The 15,044-nt window shown below is 38.9% G+C and overlaps 1 protein-coding gene across 7 annotated transcripts in view; it reads right to left on the bottom strand.

Annotated features, from left to right (window-relative positions):
• The window catches only part of RAD18 (RAD18 E3 ubiquitin protein ligase), a 110,827-nt gene that overhangs the window by 18,165 nt on the left and 77,618 nt on the right, over positions 1-15,044 (bottom strand). Inside the window, exons 12-13 of one of the 7 annotated variants that reach the window (XR_008705917.1) lie at positions 13,782-13,978; positions 9,904-12,640 (exon numbers count right to left, since the gene is read on the bottom strand). The exons of 3 other annotated variants lie outside the window; for them this stretch is intronic. Coding sequence is in view for 3 of the 4 variants with exons in the window: in XM_055557128.1 (XP_055413103.1) it covers positions 5,423-5,474 (52 nt within the window). In the remaining variant the exon portion in view is untranslated. Of the gene's footprint in view, positions 1-4,867; positions 5,475-9,903; positions 12,641-13,781; positions 13,979-15,044 lie in introns of those variants that run through there. 3 more of the 7 variants (XM_055557131.1, XM_055557128.1, XM_055557130.1) reach the window with 3 other exon arrangements.

Genomic DNA, 15,044 nt, shown 5'->3' with positions numbered 1-15,044 from the left:
GCAACATGGATGGATCTAGAGAGTGTCATACTGAGAAAAATAAGTCAGACAGAGAAGAAACACCGTATGACGTCCCTTATATGTGGAATCTAAAAAGGAATGATACAAATGAACTTACTTACAAAACAGAAACAGATTCAGAGACTTCAAGAAGGAGCTTATGGTTGCTGGGGGGAAGGATGGGGGAAAGGGATAATTATGGAGTTTGGGATGGACATGTACACACTGCTATATTTAAAATGGATAACCAACAAGGACCTACTGTACAGCACATGGAACTCTGTTCAATGTTATGAGGCAGCCTGGACGAAAGGGGAGTTTGGGGTACACGTATTTGTATGGTTGAGTCCCTTGCCATTTACCTGAAACTATCACAACATTGCTTGTTAATAGGCTATATCCCAATAAAAAATAAAAAGTTAACAAACAAATAAAATAAGTAAATATTTGCAGTTTATTATACATCAAATCAATGAAGCTGTGTTAAAAAAAAACTTAATTAGTAATAATAATGAAAATAATCACTAAAGCTTAAATAAATCCCTTAATAAAAAACCTGAATTCAAATGGAATATAATCATGATCCTTTTCAATTTCAATTTATGGTAACCAAAGATCAAAGTATGTTTTAAAAATTGTATTTTAATGATGAAATTCAGAAGAGATATTAAGTTCCTTAGTGGCTGTTAGTCCCTTTGTAACCAAATAAAGTACAATGTAATTAATTTGAACTGTACTTAAGTAATCAAATAAAGTATAATATAATTAATTTGAACTGTACTTATACTGTAATTTGTTATAACGCAACCTAAAGTGCTGTGTAATCTTTGACTGATCTGTGCAGAGAGGCCGAATCAATAGACTAGAGAGGGCATGTATTATTTCTTTAAAGAAAAATGCTTTGGGGCTTTAAGCCTACCAAATATATATAAGATGTACATGAATATAAAAAAAGCATTTCTTTAGACATCCAAGACACAGAATGTCATGGGCATTGTATGAGACAAATTAGAAATAGTCATCACAATCCTCAGGGTAGAGAAGGTTCAAACAAAGGAATAACTCTCTCTCAGGCAAGACACAACAGGTGTGCAAAACAACAGTGCCAGTCTTATTTCTAGTGATATTCTCACAGATAACAAAAAGTTTAAAACTTATGAAGATTTAAAGCGCCACTGAATCAGTCTCAACCACTTCTGACAAACTGCTTTGAAGCAGTGTTTGCCTACAACTCCTGAACAACAAAAAAAAGGGCAACAGTCAATAAACACAGCTCTGTACCAAATATTTTACTCAAGGGGTTTCCCCAATTCAGAAGACACTCAAGGAGCTACACACAGGGCGCCCCTGACTGTCATTTGTCACCGAGCACTATCCCCCAACCAATTCCCACCCACTAGGTGGCAAAATTGCTCCTACTGAGAACTCACGAGCCCGAGGAAATGGGGGAAAGGGGTGGTCATACAGCTGTGGGTCCTTGTAGGTGTCACATCACTAGAAAAACAGTAAAGTCGGCTACTTGCTGACATCCTCTTCCCAATACACACGTACAATTTTTTTTTAACAGGAAGGTTACAAAGCATCCCCACTATTCCAGCTAAGCAAGCAGGATGGCCAAGCCAGTCAAATAACATACTAGTTTGTGATCAATTTACTTCTGGCCTTTCAAATTACCAGCACAAATAACTGATTTGTTAAAGGAAAATATCTGCAGTGTATTAATGACACAAACCTAACAGGTTTTTGCTACACTACCTCAGTGAGAACAGATGGTGGAGGAGGCGTACAAAACACACATCTCAGAAGTGCTCTACAATCTCTTTTTCCTCTGCTACTTTATGACCACCGACCAACATCATGCACGGCTCCTTGAATCCCTCAATTCTCATACCTTTCCCTCTATTCCAGTTTGTCACTAACCTGATAATAGCCAAATCACTAAACTGAATGATAAAAAATTTGGGAGGTCTTTTACGTAAAATGAAGTTTCAGCATATTTTGCTGTATCTGCTGCTTCAAGTCAAGTCATCACTACTAAGAAACTGTGAGTTGATGCTGACTAATACAATACCAGACAGAAATGTCCATTCCTTTTGAAGAAAATGTGCATGCATGCTCATTCAGTTCAGTTCAGTCATTCACTCCTCATTCACTCACTCAGTCATTCACTCCTGTCCAACTCTTTGCAACCCCATGTACTACAGCCCACCAGGCTCTTCTATCCATGGAATTTTTCAGGCAAGAATACTGTAATGGGTTGCCATTTCCTACTCCAGGGGATGTTCCTGACCCAGGTATTGAACCCATATTTCCTAGCATTGGCAGGTGGATTCTTTACCACTGTGCCACGTGGGCAGCCCCTTAAGGTAATGTAGTTATTATGTTCTACTCAAAAGCCACATTCCTGAAATTAAACACAAAGTTTCACAAACAGGATTTTACAAAGAGACTACTGGGTAAAACAGGCAGTGTTACTAAAATGACCACTTCCAGATCTCCTCCTTGTGGACAGCAGTAATTAGTACCTTTGAAATCTTAGTCATTTTAATATGGCTTGAAGATCAAAAATTCCTTTCACATACTTTCAAGATATCTAAACAACTCTCCATAAGAGAAAATAACTACTCACTCTGGTATACACATGCACAAGCCTACAAAGCTGTAGTTCTTAATTCTCAGACAAGAAATTTTTTCAGAGTAAACTTCAGATTCCCTACAATTTGAATTTTAAACAGTCCAATAGATCATGATTTAAGAAGCCAGATGAATGTGGAGTCTGGAACTTGAAAGTTACAGCTCACTGTGGAAGGGTATTCAAATCACGCTCTCTGATGTCACCATCCAGACAAGGCTAGAGTGGATATGATTATACAAACTAATACACAAGACAAAGATTCACAGGCAAAAAATAAGAATCATGAATTCTATGGAATTCCACCCCCTATTTGGGAAGAGCCTAGTAGATCTATTTGAAACACCCACACTTAATTTTTCATAATTTTTCTTTAGACTTCATTTTCAGCTCAAACTTTCAAAAGTGTAAGCTTAGCTATTTTTTGTTTGCTGGCTGGTGGTTGATCTTTGTCCTAGTTGGTCTTCCTATAATTTATTCTTGTCATTCTCTGATCAAAAGTAGTGGCATAACATCTTACCAGGTGAAGGAAATAATTTCTTTGCTTATTTTTCTTGCAGCATCTTATCTCATTCTACCAGTGAAGATTTTACACCAAAGCTGAAAAGTGACATACCAAATACCTCTGGCAAAAGTATGACTGGTCATACTACACAGAAGGAAAAAAGTCACAGATTTACATATTAGACAAAGTTAAGGTTTCAGTCCTATTTCTGTCATTTAGCATGTAATCCTGGGCAAGTTACTTAATCTTTCCTCAATATCCTGGTCTCTAAAGTCAGGATCAAAAAAAATATAGTTTCAACTCTTTGCAACCCCTTGAAATACAGCCCACCAGGCTCCTCTGTCCAAGGAATTCCCCAGGCAAGAATATTGGAGTTTATTTCCATTCCCTTCTTCAGGAGATCTTCCTAACCCAGGGACTGAACTCAGGTCTCCTTCATTGCAGGCAGATTCTTTACCAACTGAGCCACCAGGGAAGCCCATATATAGTTTACAGGAATATTATAAAGATTAATCAGTACTATAAAGATTAATCAATCACAGGAATACTATAAAGATTAAAATATTATAAAGATTAATACATAGAATGTTCAGTATACAGCTTGGCACATAGTAAGTGTTCAATAAATACTGCGTCCATTTTCATAAACCAGATGTGGGTCTGAATTACGTAAATAACTGCCTCAGCACCATGCTTCAATTTGCCCTAGGAGACCAGATAACCGTGTGCTGTTTTAATCTTTGATTTCTACTGTTTCTATGACATCAGGGTGCAAATTCATCAAAAGTTGATGTTTATCCACCATGGCAGGTACACAAGGTACTGTGGGGTAGATAAAATGCAAACATCTGCTATAAAAGTCCTGTGGATTAAAGATTAATTACAAGTGGAATTTTTCTATTATCTAATAGCTGCTGCTAAGTCACTTCAGTCGTGTCCAACTCTGTGCGACCCCATAGACGGCAGCCCACCAGGCTCCCCTGTCCCTGGGATTCTCCAGGCAAGAACGCTGGAGTGGGTTGCCATTTCCTTCTCCAATACATGAAAGTGAAAAGTGAAAGTGAAGTCACTCAGTCGTGTCCGACTCTTTGCAACCCCACGGATTGCAGCCCACCAGGCTCCTCTGCCCATGGGATTTTCCAGGCAAGAGTACTGGAGTGGGGTGCCATTGCCTTTTCCTATCTAATAGCTGCTCTCCCTCAATTCCCACCTCCCGCTCCAAGTCTCTGCTTATAATTGTGGCATTAATTTGAGCATGGTTGAGTACATTCAACTAAAACAAAAACAAAAACCTCTTTAAGGGCCAATCACTGGAGGACCAACGAACAGCATAAAAGCCCACCAGAAAACAGAACTTAAATAAATGCTACCAGCTCCATGAATCCTTTCTCAGACCCCCTTTTCAAATAATCTGTTCTGTAGGGTGAGCAACGGCTTATGTGCTGAATGTTTTAGCAGTTGGCTGACAATATTAGAATAGTAAACATTCTAGGTTGAAAAAAAATCAGTGACAAAACCAAAAATTACCATTTTGGTAGCAACTATTACTACTTCTACAAATCATTGTGATGACTAGATTATATAATTAGCTTTAATTCATATTAGAACCATAGGTTTCTCTCCAATTGACAGGTGGACAAAGGTTCAGATAAATTAAAGAGAACAGAGGGATGTTTTCATGCTCTCCACTAGATCTAGAAAAAGATAAAATGAAGAAAGCTTCAAATTCAGATACAAGAAAAACAGAATACCAAAAAGAATTTATTTATCATGAAATACATGGAAAATTCTTAATAAGAGATGAAACCAAACCATAACTAAATTTATGTTCAATTTACAAAGACTTCACAATCTTTAATCACCTCATTTGCTTTTCAGAATCACCCAGGGAGAATGGCAGGGCACCAACAGTATCATTCAATTTTATCAACAAGGAAACTGAACCCCAGGGACAATGATTCAATAATCTACTATGTGCCAGGCATCCTGCTAAAGGAACAAATCCATGACTGAGAAGATGCACAGCTAGGTACAGGGATCTGATGGACACATGTAAATTTCAAGGACTTGCTGTCATAGTATCTGAGGAGAAGAAAACACTGCCCTAGAACAATGCCCGAAGGACTGTAGATCTCATGTACCATTCAATTTAAGTTCTTTTGAAAATGCAAAAGGTAGGGGAAAATGATTCCAGGTTCCTACATTTTCCCTAAAAACTTTCAACAATCAAAATTCACCACCTGGAACAAGATGAACCATTTTAACTTTCAGGGGTATTCTGAAGTTCAGAAATGTTCCCGGGGTAGGCGGTGGGGGTGGGGAGCTTCAGGGGGAAGGCTGTAATAAAATATAAAATGGTAATGCATATTAGTGGAAAAAGTATATTATGCAGCAACAAAAATGTGTACTTTGTGGCAACATTAAATTCATTCTACAACACATTATTACAGTTAAAAACCAAATGTGTTAACCTTTCAAAGCAATTAAAAAAAATTTTTAATAGCAAAGCTATCACTGAATTATAGTAAGATACTTCTTAGGATCAGTTACTTTGATAATGTTTTCCTTAGATACTCTTTTCTCTTAATTTGAACAGAACCTATTCAACAGTTTTCCTAATAATCCCAAGACCTCCTAAATTACAAAATCCCATTATCATATTTGTCTTACCTTACTGCCTGAATCACCAAACTTCATTAACCAGTTTATAATAATGACACTGATAAAGATGATGATGATTTCCAAAACTTTATTGTACTTACTTTTTTTTTTTTTGCTAGAATAGATTAATAATCTTTGCATGTTTCAAAATCAAAATGACATAAGAATATGTACAGAGAGGTCTCACTTCCTCCTCTGTCTCCTGCCAATCTGTTGCCCTCTATTTCCAACAAATAATCACTTAATAGTTTTTTTTTTCTTCTGATGTTTCTTTATGCAAAACCAAACAAACATAAGTATATCCAGTTCCTCTCCTTTTAGAAAAGAAACAGAACGCTATCTATGCCATTCTGAATTCTGGTCTTTTCACTTACAAACATACCCTGGAAATCTCTCCACGTCAGCATGCAGAGATTTTCCTTTTAGAACTATTATATAGGATCTCATTGTGTGGATGTACTGGAGTTAAATCAATCAGCCCCCAATGATGAATACTCAAAGGGGTTTCCAGCCTTCTGTTATAATAAACAATGACTTAATGAATAACCCTGCATGTAGTCATTTGTATGCTGCAAATGTACCCATAGCACAAATTCATGAGAATACTGCGCAGAAGGCCAAACAACAGGACCTTTGGTTGATCTCACCAGATTCCTCTTCTTAGGGACTGTATTATGCAGCACTTCAACCAGTAATAAGTGAGAATGTGTGTTTCCCCAAAGCCTTACTGCAGAGTCTATTATCAGCAAATGTTAAGTTGTCTGCCAGCCTTAAAACACAATCCCAGAAAAACAAACAACTCAATCAAAAAGTGGGCAAAGGATATAAACATATTTCTTGAAAGAAGACATACAGATGGCTATTAAACACTAGAAAAGATGTTCAACATCATTCATTATCAGAGAAATGCAAATATTATGTATGAGATATCACCTCACACTGGTCAGAATGGCCATCATCAAAGAATCCAAAAACAACAAATGCTGGAAAGGGTGTGGAGAAAAGGGAACCTTCTTGTACTGTTGGTGGAAATGTAAACTGTTAACAGCTACTATGGAAGACAGTATGGAGATTCCTTAAAAAACTAGGAATAAAACTACTATATGACCCAACAATCCCACTACTAGGCATACACTTTGAGGAAACCAAAATTGAAAAAGACACATGTACCCCAATGTTCACTGCAGCACTATTTACAATAGCTAGGACATGGAAACAACTTAGATGCCCATCAACAGATGAATGGATAAAGAAGCTGTGGTACATTATATATATATATACATATACATATATATGGAATCTAGAAAGATGATACTGATGAACCTATTTGCAGGGCAGCAATGGAGACACAGACATAGAGAACAGACTTAAATGGGCACAAGCGGCGGGAGGAAGGAGAGGGTGGGATGAAGGGAGAAAGTAGCATGGAAACATATACACTACCATATGTAAAATAGATAGCCAATGGGAATTTGCTGTATGACTCACGGAACTCAAACCAGGGCTCTGCAACAACCTAAAGTGGTGGAAAGGAGTGGGAGGTGGGAGGGAGGAGCCAGAGGGAGGGGACATATGTATACCTATGGCTGATTCATGTTGATATATGGCAGAAATACAATTTTGTAAATTAATTATCCTTCAATTAAAAATAAATTTTAAAAATTAAAAAAAAAAAGATGTTTGCCAACCTAACATGTAAGAAATGGATATAATTTTGCATTACTCTTTGGGCAAACTGTCTATTCAAGACTTTTGCCCATTTTTCTTTTTTGAGTTTGTGGTCCTTTCTTTCTCAGTCTCTAGGTGCTCAAAAAGAATATAAAAATCTTGTACGTTTTTTAAAAGTTTCTACTAAACCTCTATACCTGAGAAGACAATATATTAGCATGGCTTCTTTCACTGTCAAAAACATTTCTAAGTTAGTCTTTGAAAGTTATACGTTTGAAGTTTTTCTTAGTTGATGAATAAGAATTCCAGAGCAAGCATCTACTCTATGGGAAACCACCATCTATCAGGTGATGCTACAGAACGTAGGATCGAAATGTTCTGTTTCCCACTCTCAAAGACTCACACCTCAAACTGCCTACCTGCCAACCCACCCCTACTTTCAGCTGGTGGAACTGCCTCAACCATATTAAGAAGATAAAAGCAGGGGAGTTCCCTGGTGGCCTAGTGGTTAGGACTCTTGGCTTTCACTGCCAAAGCTGGGGTTCAACACTTTGCTGATGAACTGAGATAGAAGCCATGCAGTGCAGCCAAAAATTTTAAAAAGGGAAGGGGGACAGATAAAAGCAATCTGGCAGGAACTTGCTGTATCTGCATCTGAACCTATCCTGTTTTCCTCGCTGTTTCTATGGGTGAATCAACCCTGCTCCTAACAAAGGCCGACCCTTCCACTTGCTCCCACCTCATGCCCTCTCAGGACTTTACTCAGGCAACTGGCTCCCACTCCTCATCACTGTCCCCTTCTCAGCCACACATTCCCATTGAGTCCTCTGTGGTTCCTCCACATCCAGGCCTAATCTCCACCACCCTGCACAGCAAAGTTCCTGAGAGCTGGCAGTAGTCATCCCTAAGATTCCCCTCAATGTACACAAGTCAGGCTTCCAGGGAACCCTTCACTCGAGACCACTGCCAAGACCTTCATGCTGCCCGAGCCCACAGTCCCTGCTCCAGTTTTGTCTTATTTGGCTTCTCATCTGCTTCTTCTGTCAGCTTCCATGGGCATCACCATGTCCTAGCTCTTTTCATCCTCCACTAGTCTTTTTCTCCCTGAATTTCTCTTGCTCAGTCTTTTCTAAACGCTTCTACTCTCTAAGTCAGAGTGAGAGAGGGTTCAGTCTGCAGTTCCTTTTTCTTTTTCTGCACACCTGCACTGTTGGCTCTCAGCCAATGCCCTGCCTTTATGTGTATCTTGAACCCTGATTTTTTCCCTTACTCCACCTCCTTGTTTATCTCTACTTGGTTATCTCACAGGCCCAAAACAAAACCCCTGATTACCAACACTCCCTCAACCCCAATCTCTGGACAAACTTTCTCCTATCTTTTCTCAAATTTCCCATTTTACTTAGTAAGGACCACCGTCCACCCAGCTGCCAAAGCCAACATGTAGGATTCATTCTCAAGGCTGAGCTTTTCCTGTCTTAAACCACCTACACATTCTGTCTATCCAATCTCCAAAATATAGGCCCAATCCCACCTATCTCTAATTTGACTATGATTGTCCCAATCCACTCTACCATGAACCTTGGAATGGACTGGAAAAAGTCTAACTGGTCTCCATGCTGCCACTTGTTTCACCTCTAATCCCCATCCACTCTTCACAGCATCTAGAGTCATTCTTTTAAACCACAGAAACCAGACCACATTGTAACAGATCAATACTGATAAATCAAATTGATCCCAATTTATAGATTGAATTTAACCTCAATCAAAATTCCAGCAGAATTTTTCTTTCTTTTTTAGCATCTACTAAGTTGATTTTATTGGAAAAGACCCTGATGCTGGGAGGGATTGGGGGCAGGAGGAGAAGGGAACAACAGAGGATGAGATGGCTGGATGGCATCACTGACTCAATGGACGTGAGTCTGAGTGAACTCCGGGAGTTGGTGATGTACAGGGAGGCCTGGTGTGCTGCGATTCATGGGGTCGCAAAGAGTCGGACACGACTAAGCGACTGAACTGAACTGAACTGAAGTTGATTTTAAAGTTTATATAGAGATGCAAAAGGACGTGGAATAGCCAAAACAATTCTTAAGCCCATGGCAGCACCTTTGGCCTCCAGCATCAATCATCTCACTGATGAAAGTGTGTGACAACAAATAGCATCTTTTTTTATGTGGCAAGAAAAGGGTTAGGAAATATAGTATTAAAGAGAGAATCATACCTTTTTAGGTCAATCACTTTAAATTCTCATAAAAACTAAAGAAAAGTACTGCATAGTTTTTTTTCAAGGAACAAAAATTAGGTTAATTCTAAACATTGGAGTCCATTTGGCCCTATGGAAAAAAATTCAATTTCAAAATACAATCAAACATGTGTGCTTATGTTTAACTTAAGAGAAAAAAAGAAAAAGAAAAATGACATCAACTGTGAGAGTCTAATATAAGGAAAAAATTTTTTTAATTAGCAAAATTTCCACAGCTACAATTAGATACTGAATCAAAATCTGAAGTTAAGGGACACAGGGACAAAATCATGATGCTTCATTTTGTTCTGACTCAACTATTAACAGCATAAAGGACTGACATAAACAAAATCCCAATACTACAAGACAAGGAGATCATATAGTAACAGGTTACAATACTCAGTCTTGTAAGGAGAAACCAATTATAAGACAATATCTCAAAGACAAAAATTTCCTCTACACTTAAGAAGCATTCATTTGATTACAAGTTTCTTTGCTAGTAAGAGGCAGAGTGTGAAGCTCGTGTGGAAGCAGCACGTCCTCCACACGGCCAGGCCAACCTCTACGTCATCTACCCAGCTGCCCACCCTGAGGGCCCATGTTCAACTGTGCAAACATGGGGTGTCTGGCCAATACCAACCACCAAATCATAGAAACCCAGTATCAAGTCAAAGTTCAGGCCATAAAACTCTAGTCTTACAATCTGTTCAGGGAGGAGGAGAATTTTATACTGCAGGATTTTAGGCAATGGACACTGAACTGCCCTGTGTCTCAGTTCCCACAAAAATGAGATATCAGACCAAATGATATAGTATATAAGAATTACCCAACTGTATTTACTCCAAACTTCAATGCTGCTACATTAATTTTTTATTGTATTATTACCCATACTCCAATAACAAGATGTAAATAGCTCTAACAAAACGTGCTTACCAGGGCAAGGTAAGCATAGTAAAAAGCACATATTAATGAAATCTTAAGGCTTCTACAACTGAATTCGGAAGAATTACCTAAAACAAATAACAAGCCTCTGCATTTGAGGCCCATCATATTTTAATGCCTGACTGTCTCTGAGATACAAGAACAATGTGTACTACTTATGTGGTAAAATCAATAGGAGTAAGCAAAATCAGCAATTCAATATGTACCCATGTTTTAGAATGTGACTATTTGTGTGGGAGTAGAGAGAAGAGGGGAAGAAGTGCAAATTAACATTGCATGTCCTTCTTATGGGGCTACTATATAATCCACCATCTAAACCCAGACACCTGGGAGAGTGATACAGAATACTTCTAATAGACACCAAGAGAAGTGGAAATCAGCTGCTCTCAGAGAAACCAGAACACATGGCCACTCTGTGTCTAACTCACATTTTAAATAATTCCCTTAAAGTGCTATTCTACTAATGAAGGAATCAGTGGTACCCAAGATAAAAATTCTGATGCAACTCATGCTATAATGGGCAGAAATCTGGACTGAGAATTACTGACTTCACCTCTACTCAGTGAATGACTTGAGATAAGTCACATCGCCTCTCTAGGCCTCCGTTTCCTTACCTGTGATATGAAGCTACTAAATTGAGTGATTTCTCAATGTACCTTTGAAATTGTAAATGTTTGTATTTTTATCCTAACGTGCCTTTTTCCCAGGTTCCAAAGGTCTCCAAGGAGATCTCATAACATCTGTTCTGATGATTTAAAGGCACAGATGGTATAAAATAAGAAAGCAGGAAAAACGCTCTGACTTTAATTTTCAAGTTGACTGTAACAAATTGTCAACTTGATCAAGTCACTGAAAAACAAAATTCCAGTAACTTGATGTGAACATTATACATCATTTCTAGTCCATCCAATTTCATTCACCAGAACAAGGCCAAAAGACTCTGATTCTGACATTTTGTTTTAAACTAGAGAAAGCTCCTAACTGGCTGCCTGTATTTGGAGGATCTTGGAGTGCTGATCCAAAGTAATTATTGATTGCATGTCTAACATTTAGAAGGAAATGGTAGTTCCTTCAAGGCCTCATACTTACTCTGCACCAAGCACTCTGAAAAATACATTCTTATCTACTCTTTTTTTTTTTTCAATGAAGAACTAAATTCTGAACAGGTCAATATTATACTAGAGTTTTATGAATCAAGTCAAACACACACAGAAGTATATGAGACAAGAATTCCTCTATACTTTATAAAATGTCTGAAAAACTAAAAAAGGAAACACACTTTAAAAAACTTCAACCTTAGGCAAACTGCAAGTATTACTGTGTCATGCCAACTCAAACTCTCAGCATTACAGTCATCATACCAAACCCCCGGGTGATAATCAGATACTGTGTAAGCTACAACAACGAATGCATCATGTGGTAAGTGTGGAACCTGGAAGGAACTGCCAATTTCTACAAGCAACTTAGATACACAAGTTATCATCCACTGTGGAATTATAAAACTCTCTCCTCAGACAGAAAACTGTAGGCACAAAGTAGTTTTACAGAGGATCTTTATATTATGGCAGTTCATGAATTGGGGGAAAACAGAGAATATTTGCCACCTAGGACTGACTCAGAATGCTGAAAACACATGAATGTATTATAAAACAAAAATGTAAAAGGCTACTACAAAGAAGTCCATCAGATCATCCAATGAAAATGCATGATAAAAAAAAAAAAAGGTATCAACAGGAAGTGTCTGAGAGTAGAAGAAAACCTCATTACGTAACAGCAAATATCCTTTGCCAGTGAGAACTGGAGAAAAGATAAAAACTATCTGTACTTTCACACTGTTCTGGGAGGATCACTATTCAAATCACTTGTACAAGTATATATTCACTAATAAAAAATGGTAACTGAAGAAGACGAGGTCTATTGTAAATCGTCCATGTTTTCTCTTCTGATGAAATGTAAAGGCTGGGTGGGCTACATCCTCTGAGGTGAAATCACTCTATAAAGTAAAAACATTAGTACAAGAAAGCAAAGCTGGTAAAACAAGTATGACAACAGGAAGGAAAACAGAAATCTTCTTTCACGCTTCATTTTACTTCCTTAACTTTTCCTGTGCCAGGATTCCAATCAGGACACCACATTACATTTAGTGGCCAGGTCTCCTTATATGCCTCCAGATGGTGACAAGCCCTCGGACTTTCCTTGTTTGTGATGACCTTGACAATTTTGAGGCGTGCTGGCGGTCAGGTTATTTTGCACAATGACCCGCAATTGGATTTTGTCTCATTTATTTTCCTCACAATTTGAGATTATTGAATTTTGGGAGAAAAGACCACAGAGGTAATGTGTCATTCCCAGGGCATCCCACTAAGAGAACACACACCCTCATCATAACACTGGTGCAATGTTGATGTTGATCTCCTGCTGAGGTATGTGTGTTAGGTTTTTGCTTTCTCTTCTCCTCCCCTCCTTTTCCCTTTCCTTCCTCTCCCCTCACTTTTCTCCCTGCTTTCTGTCTCTCTCCTTCTAGTACTTCCTAGCTCCCTGCCCCAGCCCTGGTTCAACCATTTCTCCAAGAGGCACTGGTTCCTTCTATTGGAGAATGTTACTAGAAACCAAGATCAGGGCACGAAGTGTGCCCTGAGAAACTGTGCCACCTTGCTTCTGGGCTCTGGCAGCTCACAGAGAAAGGAAACATATATGTAAATTAGCTCACTTATCCACAAAGATCTGTAAGTATTTCTGTATGTATCCATCTGAATCTATGTTAAGCTGAACAGGAATTTTAAGGTCTCCAATTTTAATCCAGTATCACATGGATAGTTTTAGCCTTGCCTGTAATTTCCCCTCCAATAGTGAGAAACCTGAATCCCATTTGTCATCCATTTTAAGACAAGGGCAAATAATATATATATATATAATTTTTTTTTTTTCATGCTAAGCTACAGATGGTTAGGATTAGACAAAAGTCTTCTGAAATATAAGTCAGGGACAAACTTCCACAAAGATATATTAGTGAAACATTAAAGGTTCACACATCCGTGCAAATCAAGCACTTCAGAGACATATACATGAAAATATTTTCTAATTCTTAAGCATGAAGAAGCAATTCTGTGTAAAAAACACTTAAAAATAATTACCATTAAGTGTGCCAAATAGAAGGTTGGCTTTTTCCCCCCTTCAGGTCCACAAAGGGTTCAAAGGCACACACGATTGTCACCTACTAATGAGAGTCTTCTAAAGACTTTCCCCCAAAATACCAGTAGGTTTATGCCACCACACCGGGGAGAGGACGTCCACATGTACCTCAAAGGCCATTCACAGCGTGCTCTAGTCACTGCCGAGGAGAAACAAACCAGGACGATTAGGAAATATTCCTGACAAAGAACTCCAGGTTCTGGGCTTGTGATTTTTCTGCCTGAGACCCAGAGATTTTTATTTAGCATATTGGTGAATTTCAGTTTGATGAAAGATTATTTCATATTTCAGTTCATTATCTATTAACACAAGATGGAAAATCAAATTGTTTCTCATCAGTAAACACATTTTCTCCCATCAGTTTGTGGATCAATCCATTCGTCTCAGCGCTTTCTAGATAATCTGTCCCGTCCTCCCCCTGGCATCTGCTTGTCTGCCACTTGTTCAGACATCCTTCCCACATCCCTTCTGGAAGCAACAGCCAAGTGAGCTTGGCAAACAAGGGCTCAGAGAGGCAGTGAGCTCTGGGTCTCCCCCACCAGCTAATCCATCTCTCAGGCTAGAGATACAGGCAGACATCCACAGCATTACCTTATATTAGCAAAGCCAATGGAACACCAGACCACCTCCAACTTCAGCTGAAGTCACTGTCTTGGCAGATCCCACTGGTGCTCCATCCCTTTCCACTTGCCTTTGCCCCTGATGTGCTTGACCTGACTCCCAATTGTCAGCTGTTAGTGCCTCTGCCTGCCGTGCTAAAGCCTGCTCTGTCCCCAGCATGAAAGGCTGGAAGCAGCAGTGAGCAGCCCCCAACCAAACAACTAATATCCTCGGCCCTTGCCTTGGGTGGGACAACTCAGAAGAGTGTTTTAAAGCAGTTCCCAGTTGCTCACAGTGACATGTGGTTTGATAACCCACCCCTTAAATGCTGTCCTCCCTTTCCTGTATCACTTTCCCACTTCCTACACCACTTCCACTCAGATCCCTGTCTGCTTTTCAGCCCAACCATTTCAAGAACTGTAAGTTTACACTCTTTCAAGAATGTGAAGATCTATCTGGCTTGGCCATAATTATTGTCAGTCAGGAGAACTTGGGCTCTGAGGTCAACTGACCTAGGTTCAAATCCTGGTACTGCCACCCACCATGTATATAACCCTAAGCCACCTACGTGACTTCTTCAACCTTTCATTTCCACTTCTCTACAA

The sequence above is a fragment of the Bubalus kerabau genome, chromosome 20, assembly GCF_029407905.1.
Source record: "Bubalus kerabau isolate K-KA32 ecotype Philippines breed swamp buffalo chromosome 20, PCC_UOA_SB_1v2, whole genome shotgun sequence".
In the NCBI taxonomy this organism is placed as follows: domain Eukaryota; kingdom Metazoa; phylum Chordata; class Mammalia; order Artiodactyla; family Bovidae; genus Bubalus; species Bubalus kerabau.
Note: the sequence above shows the minus strand (reverse complement) of the source record. Positions and strands in the feature narration are given on the sequence as shown.